This window comes from Oncorhynchus tshawytscha, linkage group LG02 (assembly GCF_018296145.1).
Source record: "Oncorhynchus tshawytscha isolate Ot180627B linkage group LG02, Otsh_v2.0, whole genome shotgun sequence".
In the NCBI taxonomy this organism is placed as follows: Eukaryota; Metazoa; Chordata; class Actinopteri; order Salmoniformes; family Salmonidae; genus Oncorhynchus; species Oncorhynchus tshawytscha.
Window position 1 is genome coordinate 66,182,092 of NC_056430.1, and position 14,956 is coordinate 66,197,047.

At 40.6% G+C, this 14,956-nt stretch overlaps 1 protein-coding gene across 2 annotated transcripts; it reads right to left on the minus strand.

Annotated features, from left to right (window-relative positions):
* Positions 1-8,339: 8,339 nt before the first annotated feature.
* LOC112265258 (zinc finger protein Gfi-1b-like) lies at positions 8,340-13,664 on the minus strand. Of its 2 annotated transcripts, XM_024442401.2 has the most exons (7): positions 13,302-13,664; positions 13,035-13,099; positions 11,623-11,970; positions 11,249-11,409; positions 10,678-10,821; positions 9,277-9,442; positions 8,340-8,882 (listed from the first exon to the last, which is right to left on the minus strand). In XM_024442401.2, exons 3-7 carry the CDS (start codon positions 11,894-11,896, stop codon positions 8,719-8,721), a joined length of 909 nt encoding a protein of 302 aa, XP_024298169.1. In that variant the 5' UTR covers positions 11,897-11,970; positions 13,035-13,099; positions 13,302-13,664; the 3' UTR covers positions 8,340-8,718. The 2 variants fall into 2 exon arrangements, with proteins under 2 accessions (XP_024298169.1, XP_024298170.1); XM_024442402.2 differs by having other exon boundaries at positions 11,623-13,099.
* Between the last annotated feature and the right edge of the window lie 1,292 nt (positions 13,665-14,956).

A 14,956-nucleotide genomic window follows, 5' to 3' on the forward strand; every position in this document is an offset into this window, starting at 1 on the left:
CCCTTTAGTGTGGTTGCCACCGTTTGTAGTAACATCAACCTAGGACCTAGTATGATGGAAATCAATGGACAGCATTTCACTTACATTGTAATCAGAAGAGGATGGTGGGAGGAACTATAGGTGGACGGGCTCATATTAATGGAATGGTGTCAAACGTATGGAAACCACACTTGGCTCGGTTCCATTAATTCCATTCTAGCAATTACAATGAGTCCGTCCTTTAGGTCCTCCCACCAGCCTCCACGAATCTCATTCAAACATGGCACTCAGCATCAAACTAAGGTAATGGAAACAGAAATAAGATTAACAACTTTATTAAGCTATAAATTCCATTCATAGCTCTCAAATCTGGGCTTCGGGGGACTGATTCATACCTTAGACACCAGGGATGTATTCATTAGGCAACAAGTGGAAGAAAACCGGGATTACCTGGATTTGTCCAATAAGAAAGCTACCATTATTTTGCGTTGCCTGCCCTTATGAATACGACCCTAGTGACTGGAATTCTTTGGCAAATCAGCGACTTCAATCAATTAAAGTCTGAGTGCCTATCTGCATAAGCCCAAAGGACATTCCATGGTCCCCCCAGCCATTCTTGTCCAGTATTGCTCTCCCACCTCGGGACTCTTGAGATGATGCCACAGATGATAGCTGGGTCTATTTCATACTTTCCCCCCACCTTTTTGATAATGGCCTTGTACTTCATTACGTTACGCTTATCATCGTCAGACATTCTCTCAGATGCATGCATTCCTTTGTTAGGTTCTAATTCTCAGAGTAAAAACTCACCGGACACTATGAAAGCTTAAACCAAGTTTATTCTACCCAGAGGGTCAATACAGCTGCATTAGACAAAGACATGGTTTCACGCGTGGTAGTAAACATACCCCACTTTGGGTGGAGTCTCCTCCTTATTGCTAGGCAGGGAGCTGAGTGATCTGGGCCTTAAACGGTTCGTCCCTTTATCAGTACTGTCACATGTGATTGAGTGCAGGGGAAACAGCCCCTCCCAAGCTTCATTATGGCACCCCTCATGTCTCTTTTAGAACTAATGATTAATAATAGTTAAAGCTCAGAAACCAAACTTATCACCTTATATAAATTGACAGAGATGGTAAAGTAACAAGGCAACAGTAAACATGTCATCCCCCACGAATGATGCAGCGACCCCCTTGGGCCAAATGAGATATCACAAAACTAATTCATTAAAGATGTTTTATAAATGTTACACCATTTGGCAGCACTGAATAAAGCTTATCCATTTTTGTGTGTTCTCTTAAAATTCTTGAAACTGGAGGACACTCAAAATTATACACAAAGTGCAGCCGGGAGCGTTTGCAAGAACCTGTCGCAAAAATGTAACCGTTAGTTACTGACTTCCTCCTCACACAGTCGCACCTCGTCTTTCTCCCTGAAACTGAAGCCTCAGTTATATCCACCAATCTGATTGTGCATGGACAGTGTATTTTTAAATATAGTGTACATGGATTTCCCCTCTATAGTGTGCTTGATTTACAGGAAGTCACAGCTCTGTCCAGAAATAACCAAGCATGGGTAGCTGCTAGTGATGGGTCATTCGCAAACCAACAGCTCTTTTTGGTGAAAATAGCCTCATTCCGCTACCTGATTAGCATACTTTTACTATTTGCAACCTCGTCTCAGAGCATTTCGTATTTTTCTGTACATGAATCCGAGACACCCCATGTAGTATGAAATGTTACGTTGTGTATGGTATGTGTTCATTTGTGGATGTCCCCATCTAGTATGGTATGTTATGAATTACAATTCTTGTTATATTTTACGAATTTGCAAAACTTACAATTGGAAAACATGATATGTTACGAATTTTTGCTAGCTGGCTAACGTTAGCTAGGCTAGGGTTAAGGGTTAGGGGAAGAGTTAGCTAAAAGGTTTAAGGTTAGGGTTAGAGGAAGGGTTAGCTAAGTAGTTCAAAAGTAACTAAAAAAGTAGTAAGTAGTTGAACATTTGCTAAAGTTCCCGGCCTTTCGTTGTCCAAACAGACGTCTCTGGAACTGGACTGGGAGCCATGAGAGGCATGGGCATAAATGTGGCTGAAGGACACCCCGTTCAGCAACATGCACATGGCCACAAGTAAAAGCACAAAAGACATGTATGCCCAGTTCCATGGACAGAGCCACCAACTTCACCACCATTGACAGGTGCACTCACCTCACCACCATTGACAGCGGCACTGGCTGCAGCACAGTGGACAGCGGCACTCAGTTCAGCACTGCGGAAAGCAGCGGCGAACTGTGACTATTGTTCCTAGGCCTTCAGTTGGGGAATACATTTCCAATACGTCTAATAAAATCAAGAGGATCACACTGCGCCTGACCATTCTAGTGCAGACTCTAGTTCAGGAGAAGCACACAGACAAAAGAAACTTTCTGATGACAAAATTCAAACAGGCCTGAGCCGTGCCTCGGGCTGCAGCTCAACGAGACAGCACACAGACAAAAAAAGCCATATTACATTTTATGTTATGATAATTGTGGTATTTAGGCTACTCTAAAATCGGTTAGAAATGCATTATTATGCCACCGTGGTATATAAGGCCGAAAAAGCCAGACATTGTTTCACAGAAACAGTTCCAAAAAGGCAGTCATTCTCACATAGTGGCGGAATAAATTCAACACCACACATAGGACTAACTATTCATTCAGGACCACGGACAGTTAGTGCGCATCAGAGCAAAGAAAACAGGCACACTGCCTCCGCTATTTCAGCAACATGCTGAAAGAGAGAGCCGATAGAAACAGTAGTCACACACACAGCATAAAATGATCTTCAAGAATAAGCAGCCCATTCACTCAAAAATAATAAGCCAGAAGAAAAAAATAAGTATTCTAACGACAGACGTATGGATGACTCATAGTGAAGAATGGGTTCGTACAGATAACCAACGATTTACAATGTTTGGAATGAGACTAACGTGAGGTAAATAATAATTCATTAATTCGAAGACTAATTGATCAGATATTAAGATATCTGAAAGTTATGTTAGGAAAATCATAACTTTGTAATCTGAATATTTTCCTTGGTGCCCTGACTTCCTAGTTAATTACAGTTACATGATTAATCAGTTTAATCGCGTAATAATAATTAGAGAGTCATTTGATAAACAAGTCTTCAGTTTTAATGATGCCAAAGACACGACAGTGATGGCGATTGAAAGGGCTATATGAATTGAAGGAAACATATGTAGACTAGTGCAAGTAGCAAAGAAAGTGAGAAAGAAAGGAAATGGGAAGTTAATTGGAAAGTGAAATGGAAAGTAAGAATTTGAATTTTGAATTGTTTAGACTGATTAAGATTTAGCAAAGTGAAAACTAACTAAATGTTTATTTTATCTTTTAGGAGAGGATCTCCATCTCTCCCATTGAAATGTTTCCCGAGGCTGTTGCCTTGGGAGAGCAGTTAGTGAAAATCTGTATAAATGTACCTGAACCTGGCTGTTAAAGGCCTGGCCATTTAGTTTGTTTTTACACTACGTTTTACCACACACACCAGCACCCACACACAACCCACCTGTTATGAATATTTCGTAGTGGTGTTAATACTCTGTTTTATTTATTGTGTGGGGTCTTTTTTAATTTGGTTTTAGTGGGTTTTTCACAGGTTAGAAAGGATGCACCTTAAAGGGCACACAAAGGACATTTTCTGAAGTATGTCAGAGTTTTTGTTGTACATATTTATTTTATTTAACTTGGCAAGTCAGTTAAGAACAAATTCTTATTTTCAATGATGGCCTAGGAACAGTGGGTTAAACTGCCTGTTCAGGGGCAGAACGACAGATTTGCTCAGGGATTTGAACTTGCAACCTAGTCCAACGCTCTAACCACTAGGCTACCCTGCCGCCCCACATGTAAATTCTCTTGATAAGAAATGTACTGAAAACCCCGATGTAAACCTGATACACAAAATGTTTGAAATGTTTAAAATATCTTTAAATAATGTCTGAGGTACAGGAAATTGTCACTTAATAGAGTTGACTGAACTCTGTTCGGACATTCTGGTGAGGCCTGATCACCCGTACTAGAAAGGCTAAGAATATTGGGTGACATTTAAATGTTATATGGAAACACTAATAATTAGGAAGAGGTTTATAATTTAGCAATAGTCCTATTTGTGATTTGGACCATGAGAAGTACAGAGAGAGAGTGCTGCCCCTGAAATGAGGGACACCTGTCTCTAGTCTCTTTAACCATTACCTTATGGGATACAATTAATTTAAGATGGAGTTATCAAGGGTTGTAATTCTAATTTTATTTGTTATTTTTATTTAACAGGCACTGTTATTGTTTTTTTGGAGTCCAAAGGCAGAATTACCTGCCCCCTGGGGCCCTTTGGTAAACATGCCAAATTATTTTCTTCACATGCCTGACTGTAAAAGGAAACAATATATGGTGGTAATGGTTGACAGTTACTCTAAATGGATTTAGGTTTTAACCACCTTGATTGACATATGAAGAAGTGTATCAAGTGATATATGAAGAAGTGTATTGCTGTTACTTCTGTTTTGTTTTTGTCTTGCATCAATACATATCTCACCAGATTGGGTCTGCTGGATGGTCTGGATTTCTCCCTAAGGATTAGCCCTCTAACTCCCTGACCCTGTGGTGAGGTCGCCAATATGATAAGGGAATATACGCCCATTTGCAAAAATGGTTTTAATGGTGTGTTGTTATTCTCTTTGACATTTGTCTTAGGAATTTGTATTACAAATATTGGGAATGTAATAATTTGTCATACAGTAAATTGTTGGTATGGATTTCCTGAATCCGAAATAAAAGAAACTGTTTTGGTCTGTTATAGCAAAGGTGACCGCAGATGGTATTTAGATGCATGGAAGGGATAATTTGACCGAGAACAGTGTGAGCTTCAGCCTCTTTAAACGACTAAAGTAATGGCGACAATGGCGTTCACTGTCTTTCACGACTTCTACCTGAGATCTGAGTCCGAGCCAGAAACTGGTGTTCAGCATCCAATCAAAGCTATCAACTGCCTTTTCAGGATTGCGGCATGAGTCCTGAGAACGTCCACATGGAGTGAGCATGCAGAGAGATCATGTCCAAACTTCTCTCATGCAGCTGGTGCACTGGTCAGAAAAGGGCCAAGACAGAATGGACCGTAAAGGATGGTGGTGGCAGCTCAGGTGAGAGATTCGTCTGCTTGGGAAAATCAGATTATTTCCCAGATATTGAAATGGGGACATTATCAAGGGCCATCCACTTTGACATGCATGAGTTACATGTGTGCCATTGGAAGGATGAACTGTAAATCTATCTTAAGAGGAAAATGAAGAGACTTCAGAAGAATGATTGCTGGGAGGGAGAGGGGTGGTTTGCACACTGCAATGTTTTAGTAATTTAGAAAAAACAAAACAAAAACAAAAAAAATGCATTAAAATACCGATCTGTCATAATGGGGCCGGGATGAGAATAGTTCATGCTAGAAATATAAGATTTCTATAATGTATGTCAACATTAGTAGCACATACTGATGGATTCTGGGTACTAACTCCTAATCTTGGGATAGGGTTAATTATCAGGTATCCTATTGAAATATTGAGTGCTTAGGTTTAGAGGGTCTACACTAGAAGTTAATGGTTATCTGTAGGAGGAAGGTAATATGGTGTGTGTGCAATTAAGCTTGGAATGTGCTGAGGGCAGGGGAAACGATCACACATGGCAGCATTGATAAGGGGAGAGACATGGACTGGTGATGAAGGGGGTCGAGGTCAGGTCAGGTCACATTAAGGGAGAAAGAAAAGTTTTTGGCCCATATCCTTTAGTTTCCTGACTAGCAGTAAAGATACAATGTTTGTTCAGATGTGTAGGAGGAGACTCAGCCTAGGAGGAAGGGTTAAATATCAGTGCTTGTGTCAAAATGTCTTTGTCTGTACAGCTGTTTGACCCTTTGGGATGAATAAACATGGTATGAGCTTTCATAGTGTCCATCGAGTTCTTGCTATAATAATTAGAACCTAACAATACTGTATATTTGTTTGCTGTATGTAAATGTACATTCTGCCAGTGTGTGCTAAGTTGAGGGTCTTACATTCGAGTGATAGACTCAACGAGAAGAACTAGGGACTGTCATTCTAAATCTGGGTTGGATCAATAGGTCAAATTATGATTCGGAAAGGTGAAAAGGAGAGACAGAGAGCTGCCCCTAAACTGTGGAGAGCACAAAGTGAGGGGAGGGTGTTTCTTGAAACTAATTCAATATTGGTAAGAATCCAGTGAGTGTAGGGAGGGTTCCCCACCACTATGTAGCACCGCTTCCCTTTCTGTCTGTGTGTCTTTGCAGCAGTGACTCTCAGCTTCCCTGTTGTTAAGCTACCAGAAGGATGCACTCCACAGACCAATGTTAATGAATTGAGAAAGACTCTGCCTGGGCCAGAGATCCTAGTGGCGGAAGAAGGTCCCGAGCCAAAGGGACCGACGCAGGCCTGGAATATAGGCCCAGAAGTCAGAAGCAGCAGACAGAGGAGGGCATTGAAGGAAGAACAGTCCAACTTATTTCTGAGTAGAGCTGAGTTGGTGGCTAAAGCAACAGTTGTTGAGAGGTCATGTTGGGTCTGTGGGCTTGTAGTGAATTACACCCTAAGTGTGATGTCATTCCTGCCCTTTATCACCTATCCCCAAAGAGACCAGATGACATGACCTTTTACTAGATGTATAAAGCTCCCAAACTCTGTGTTACTTATGGACGTCCTGATAATAGTAGTAACCCCCCTATCCCTATTGTGGGTTCTCTGGTGGCCCCCTGGTGTATTTAAAAAAAAAGTGCTCTAATTTATAAACGGTTCACCTGATATGAATGAAAATACACTCAAATTGAAGCTGAGAGTCTGCACTTTAGTCTGCACTCAGTCACTGTATCATTTCAAATCCAAAGTCTTGGAGTAGAGCCAAAAAATATATATAGTTGTCAGGGTCCCAATACTTTTGGAGCTCACTGTATATAGATAGACATGTAATTGCTTTATTCTTTGAAATGTCTATCAATGTGTTTATAATCGCATATGGGATGGGCCACATAATCTAAGTGGTATTGCACAATAATAAAATATACATTTATATACACAGAGCCCCTCCTGCTGGATCATGTTACCAGCCTGATTGGTGATCTGCCAATTTAAATACCGCCCTTAACACCTATTATGCTTTGGTCTGATTCGTTTACACCTGATATGTCATGGCTGTCGTCATGGCTTGTCGTCATGGCAGTCGTCATGGCTGTCGGTGTCTGAAGCTGGAGCACTCTTTCCCTAACCCATTGTTGCTACGATGGAGAACGGAAGAGAAAGAGGGTGAGATGCTCCAAATGGAAATGGAAAGCAGGGTACAACATGCATTGAAGATACTGAAATTGAAATTAAGTGTCAGTCACCACTCATTGCATGAACTGGCAGTACATACGTCTTTTGTGATGTCTTGGTCTGTATACCGATTGAAACTGTTTTTTTTTAAAACTGTTTTTAAGTCTTGAAATGAGTCCAGGGTGGGTGTCAAATCAGAACTGATTTGAGAATTCCCATTCCAATGAATTAAATTAAAATATTAGACAACTGTAAACAGCACCACCATCAGGATGCTACACTACACACAGTGCCTATAATAAGTATTCACATCCCTTTGTTATGGCAAGGTTAAATTAGATCAGGACAAAACATTTACTTCAAATTGAATAAGAAATTGCATTGATTCGCTCTGTGTGCAATGACAGTGGTTAACATGATTTTTGAATGACTGATCCATCGCTGTAATGTACCCCATACACACAACATAACTGTAAGGGCCATCAGTCATCCCTGCTCAGGTATGTCACCATGAGGCTAATCTTGTCCCCGACCGACTCTCTCTCTGTAGCAATTAAGCCTGGGGATGTAGTCACAATGAGGCCAATTGTGATTTAAAACCTAAACCTAAAGCATGTATTCTAAATGATGTATTTACCTGTGTCTGTGTGTTCTTCCTTGGTGGTGCAGTGGAGGGGTTGAAGAGATCAGGTGTTTTAGTGCAGAGTGAAGAGAGGCTGTGCTTTTATAGGGTAGCGCTGACAGAGAGAGAGAGAGGGGCGGGGCATTCTCAGCCCATCACAGGTATTTAAATCCAGGGAAATCTTTCCTTTCCAGAGAATGAAGATAATGATTCATTTCCAGAGAATTCCAGATAAAAGAAGTTAAGCATGGCACATGGTTTATCTCAAAGTGACATACCTTTAAAATCTCCCCGAGAGGTAAATCATTAAAAAGCAAGGTGGTTTGATCACTTTAAAAAAACAATGATCATTCATTCATAACAATAATATCTTGTTGTTATCCAAATCTGAAAGTGGACAACAAAGAGTTTTAATGCATACACATAAGAAAGCGATACTTTGGAATAAAGTTCAAAGGTGTTTTAAACACATTTTCAGATATGACCCTATGATGACACTGAAAAAAATTAAATATATATGTAGGCAAAATATACAGTTGGGATTCAACTACAGTCAAGGTAAATGTTTGTTAGAATTTTTTGTGGAGCATCCATCCCTTCTTTCATCCATCCCCAGCTTCTGTTTAGCTTGTGCAGTGGTGCCCCTTATAATGAAAAGATGTTTGAGTTGCTATCTATGTACAGTGGTTCTCCCGATTGTGAAAACTGAGCTCAGATCAGCTCTTAGCCAGGGTATTGGCCTAAAGGTCTATGTACGGTGATTCTCCTGGTTTTGTCTCAGGTCCTGTTTGCGCTGGAAGCCATAGAGGCAGTGGTAGGGCTGGTTGCGACTGTGCTGACGACTGTGGGTGATGAGGTTGGAGCTCTGGCTGAAGGCTTTGCCACACACCAGGCACACATGAGGCTTCTCACCTGGAATAGGAGGGCAGAGGGGACATAATGTATTAAAGGGGAAGTTCACTCTTTTATAACTGAATGTTAGATGGTTCCTCACCCTGAAAGTGAGCCAGGAAAAACTATAATGCATGGTTCGGTTTTCTTTAATTTAACAGCCACTACAAACTTCAGCTAACTTAATCCAAATCAATGAGTGGTAGGGGCATGCAGTGGCTGTTATATTTATTTATTTTAAAGGCCAAATCACTTCCCGCCGGACTCTGGCATGTATTCACTCCATTTTTCACAGGCACCTCATGCCCCTACCACTCTCATAGTATTTTGAATATATTTAAAATAGTTCATATGTTTCTAACGTGACTGTGACAAAGACAATATCCCTATTTCCATAGAATACATATTGATTCACCTGTGTGAATGAAGGTGTGTTTTTTCATATCAGATTTCTGGTGAAATCTTTTGCCACAGTATTGACAGGGGTAGGGTCGCGTGTCAGAGTGGATTAGCAGGTGAGTGGACAGGGTAGAGGAGCGCTTGAACACTTTCCCACACACCGTACAGCCAAACGTACGCTCCTGAAACACATGAGAACACAGCATATATGGACATATATTTTGTAAAAAAATAACATATTTATTGGGTTCACAGTTTCATGAGAAGTTTGATGAATCTTACATTTTTTATTTACACCAAACAAAAACAAATATGGGCCATATAAGATGGGCCATATAGTCATGTATATGGTCTACTGTAGTGTTTTTTCCTGTATATAGTTTATAACTAGCATCAAACTCTTAAAACTCCCTAATGTTGATCTAATTAGCATGAAAAAATACCCCAGTTAAAGATAGAGAGATGTTGTTTTTGCATTGGATGCGTCTCAATCCACCGCATCCGCCTATGTCGCACTTTCACATCTGAGGTGAAAGGTGACAGAGCTAGAGCGGTGTTTGTCAGACCAGGAGACATCTGAGGTGAAAGGTGACAGAGCTAGAGCGGTGTTTGTCAGACCAGGAGACATCTTGAAAATCGGTCTTCCCGCAAAATCATCTGTAGTGTTCCGAATGTCCTACAAACTATTTTGACCCCTCTATGGAAAGATGAGACTCTCACGAACATACATGGTTTGCTCTAGGACTCTTACAAGACTCGTCTGAAGGTCCCCCTGGTACCAGCTAAAAAAAATGTATGGAAGTATATATGGAGACTATTTAATGCCCAAAATATGGGGTATATATATATGTATATAGGTTTCCTGATCTTTCTTAAATCTCTCAGATATAGGAGAGACACTTCAGAACTAACTTCCTTTTGATCTTTTTGGGGGGGGATTATCTGTTGTTCCATGTAGTGAATCTGTTATTCAATGCATTTTTATGGGCTAATAACAGTAAGGACAAAAATATTTTTTTATATATATTTTTGGTACTTCAAGGAGTCTTAAAATTCAAAATCAAATAGCTAAATCATCCTTGCTATGACCTTAAAACAATTCCACATATCTTAGTAGAACAGTGCAGTTAATAACTTGATTTCCAGTTCTTTTTAAGATATTTCCATACTATGGAGGTCGAAATAACATTGTGAAATGATGATAATGCCCTTTTTCTGTAAGAGCTGGCGTACCAAAACAAATGCCTGCAATATCAGCCTTCTCAGGTGGGATGGAACTTATGTCCCACATCTTGACATCACAATGTGATCTGATTATAATAGACCTGACCCCAGAGCTGCTTTAAAATCCTTCATTATACATGTAATGTAGCAGGCAACAGACCTTGTTTGGCGTGATTAGGTGTGTTATTCCTACCTTGACCCTGTAGCTCAAACCCAGGTCTGGCCTATAGCCATACGTCTGACTGTTAGTCTTGAAGTGTGCTGATGATGACTGCTTGTGTCTGCCACCATGGGACTTGTGGACGTGGGACTCCGTACTGGAGAAAGAAAAGAACATCTGAAAAGAAAACAAACACTTTACTGTCATTTGCAGAAGGGGAGAGCAGTGCAGTAAATACAATAGACCTCTTATCTTGATTTAATCCTCACACTGGTCTTCCAGTCAGAAACAGAATAGAGAATCAAAGCACGTCAGACTTCAGTTGCTGCACTTTGACCTTTGGTTAATAAAAAGACTGTGTGTAGGTCTATCCAATCACCTCAGTGGTAATTCCAATGAGTCAGAATTGTTCACTATCCATGATGGAAGCAAAAATAGCTTTCTTCTATCACTAATATCAAACCTTTTTGATGGAGAGGAGGGTTGATGTTTAATAATTCACCTTTATTTATACAGGTAAAACAATTAAGAACAGATTATTATTTGCAATGACAACTTGTCAGAGGGTTAGAATAACAAAACTGATTTGGGATCACCCACTAACCTTTCCACACAGTGGACATTCAGTCCCAGTGGTCCTGTGGTCACTGATCTGGGGACAGCCTCTGTGTCGGGTCTCCCCCAGGAGGGGCGAGCCCACGTCCTCAGCAGGGCTGCCAGGGTTCAACTGGGAGGGAGAGTCGTGGTGCAGCCCAGCTCTACCATCTTAAGTCAGAGAATAGCAGGAGGTTGATACGTTTTATTAATAGCCCCTCTTATAAGCAATCACTGATCTCTAGGTCTTAATCACATGACTGTTTCAGTCTTAACTTTAATGAAAATGGTTAAAGAATGAATGATTATGAGAGCACGATCATACACAAAACTGGCAGATGTACATGAGCTTGTGTTAGCTGAGCCTCAGTGTTCAACACCTACCTGAAGACATGGGACTGGTGGGGTGAAGGTAAGGGGGACTATGTGAGGCAGGGTGGAGGGCTGGAGATGGAGATGGCTGTGGTGGGTAGGCCTCATTGTGTGTCACTAGAGACACTGCACCCTTAGGTGACGGCTGTCCCTGAAGGGTACCCCCCTGCCTCTTGTCTGTTTCTGAGGAACCTACTGGGACCAGGGTCGTGCCCAAGTAGGGGCTACCTGCTTTTGGGCGCAGAGGGGGAGAGCCCCCCCTCCTCACCAGGAAAGAGCGAGGCATGGTGGGGAAGTGAGAAGCAGCAGGAGCACAGAGAGTTTTGTAGACTCAGTCTAATGGAAGGGAAGTAGAAGGCCCTGCAATATGGAGTACATGACAATTGGCAGAATAGTCCAGGTGTTATTCATATCAACCAACATACAGCAGGTGGCAGCAGTGCTTTGACTAACAAGGTCACATACTTCACTGCCGTATTCATAAAGCTTCTCAGAGTATGAGTGCTGATCTAAGATCAGTTTTAACTTTCAGATCATTATGAATAGGATAACAGGAACAAGGGGGACCTGATCCGAGATCAGCACACCTAATCAGAAATGCTTTCTGGGTACAGACCCTGGTCACACAACCACTCTGAAAGTAACAGTACTGTGGGTTTTGCTGACACTAAAATTATCAAGGCAACATTTTGAAACCATAAAAACAAGCTCCATAATGAAATCAGTTCAAAATATACTGAATGGAAATTGAGTATTTTCCCAGCAGAGCTTTTCCTGCTGAATCTATTCATAAAGGAGGTCATTTATTTGGCATTAAATGTGTGTTATGTATAATTTACAGACATCTCTAGATGTCATCGCCTCAGGCAAGTCATTGCACATACTCATTACTCTTGAGCTTGGTTGGATTGCTGCATAAACTGTGGCAACATATACTAGCACCCAGTGTTTTGAAACAATTCCACAGCAGCTACCACCCACATTCAACCAAACACAGCAGACCGTTATGTATTATCCCGACTCACCCTGTGAGCTCTCTCCCCTCTGGTTGCACAGCCTTACAGGTGGCAAATGGTAGAGTATTGAAGACATAACAAGATAGAAGACTAGGGGCAAAAAGGCTCCCAAAAATAGCAAAACTTGATGTATTTTTCCTCTGCTGGATTCATAGTGGTTAAAAGCTTCAGATATAAAATATTTCTCATTTGAAGTATTCTGTGTTACTAGGCAGAATAGTTCATATCTTTTGCCCAAGGGATCAGTAAATAAAACACGGAACTCTTTCTACTGTGTAATTTTGCAGACACAGGGTGACATTTGAAATAGCATAACTAAGTATGATGCAGATACACCCGTGGAGATAAATTATTAGATTGAACACATTGGCTGAATTCATTTGGTACAGTAAATGCAGAAAAACTCACCTAGTAAAAGAGGAATGACAAATCTCTGCAGCTAGCCCTCTTGAAGATGTCTTCAGTCAAGTCACCTGGTGAGATGACAAAAGAGCTTTGATTTTAAAAGATGGTGATAATGTACATGATCATTTCCTAAAAGCACAAAGCAAAAATATGCTCCTAATCGTAATTGCAGGATGGAATTGAAGACTGCAAGAAGTAATTTATGCCATTACGGCGAGAATGGAAAATGTGAAAATCTCACTACACAAAAAGTGTTTCATACAAACTTACCAGATAAGGTTCTTTAAAAGGCAAACAAATGTCAACCTTTCACATCAAGTCATTAGGCTGAACAAATACATTCAGGCTCAAATTCAAAATGAATTTGATATCAAAATATGATTTGCCAAAATGTAAACTTTAACCCTGAATCTCCAACTGCATAGTAAACTAATGAAAATTGAATAGGAAGCTCAAATCATGTATCATTACAGTATAAATCTATCTATACACTCAAGTTTTAAGTTCTAGGCTGTATTCAGCCACTGAGACGTAGTGTTCAGTTCGGTGAAGCCCAATGAAAGTGATGGGGAAGAGAGTCTCTGTAGCACCGTTACACTCAGCAGCAGCCACCTCAACCACAGAGCTTCCTCAGAAAGACTCCACTGCTGAGCAACAGGTCTTTCTGCTGCACTAAAAACCCACTCGTCACTGCTTTGCTACAGTATATAGGACCAAACAAGTCCAGATGTACCCTCGCTAATCTCTTCACTTTCAAATGACCAAAATGTCCTCTTTGACTCGAGGTTGGTATACAAATCTCTAATATCAGTCTACTTCATTGTTATATCAACATGATTGACATGATCACAAAACAGGAAGATGTGTGGAAATGAGGCAAGAGAATACCAAGTAATAAGAAACTGAATGAGAGAAGGATGGTGGAGTCACTTGAGTAATGTGGGGCAAAGTGTCGACACACACAAGTGTTGAGACAGGAGGGGGTTTCAAAATGGAAGTTAGAGCAGAGAGCAATGGAGGCAGAAAGCCCAAACAGAAATTAACTGGTGACCCAATGTTGCGATGAGCAGAACGGGAGAGAAAGATAAGAGAGAGGGACAGAGAGCCAAAGAGGATAACAGGTTCAATGGAAGATTACAATGGATTTTATATCCAAATGAAGACAGAGGTGGAGACAATCAACACAACAACACCGTACCACCTCGACATGGCATCTGAGAATGTGTAGTGTCAATGTTAATTTCAAATCAATCATCATCAAGTACAGAACACTGAAATATTTTCATAATATTGTCTTTAATATCATCTTTATTACTGTCATTAATATACTTGACAACACATTGGTAGAATTGCAAGAGAGAGTGAACAAGGTTTGAGGGAGTAAAGTGGATACCGACCTGTCCTACACCAGGGTTGTGTTTGAGGCACCAAATGGAAGAAAAGTGACTGAAACCGGGAGGTACTTCATGGACTTGTCCAATAAGAAACACTCATTTTTGTTTTCTGTTGCAGAACATTTTAAATTATTTTACTTTGAGTGCCCTAATGAATACAACCCAGGGTATGCATGGAGGACACCGTCCATAAGGGGGAGTCTCCATGTTTTGTTTCTCTCTTCTTTGAGACACAGACAACGGCATGTAGTGTTCCAGTTTTATTCTAACATGGTTATATATATATATAAATAAATACAAATCTTAAACATATTGGGGATCCTTCAGTCCTAGCTCAACAGTGGCCTTCACCTTTGAGATATTTTTGGTGAACACCACCCTAAACCAGAGTGCAAATGCTGAACTGTCTATGAAAATTGCATTTGATATACTATGTATAAATCTACCTACATTATGGCACTATCTAGATTTAAACATGGAACCCTACCATTCGACACACCCTAAGATTTTAAACATGATCTTGGTTCAGAT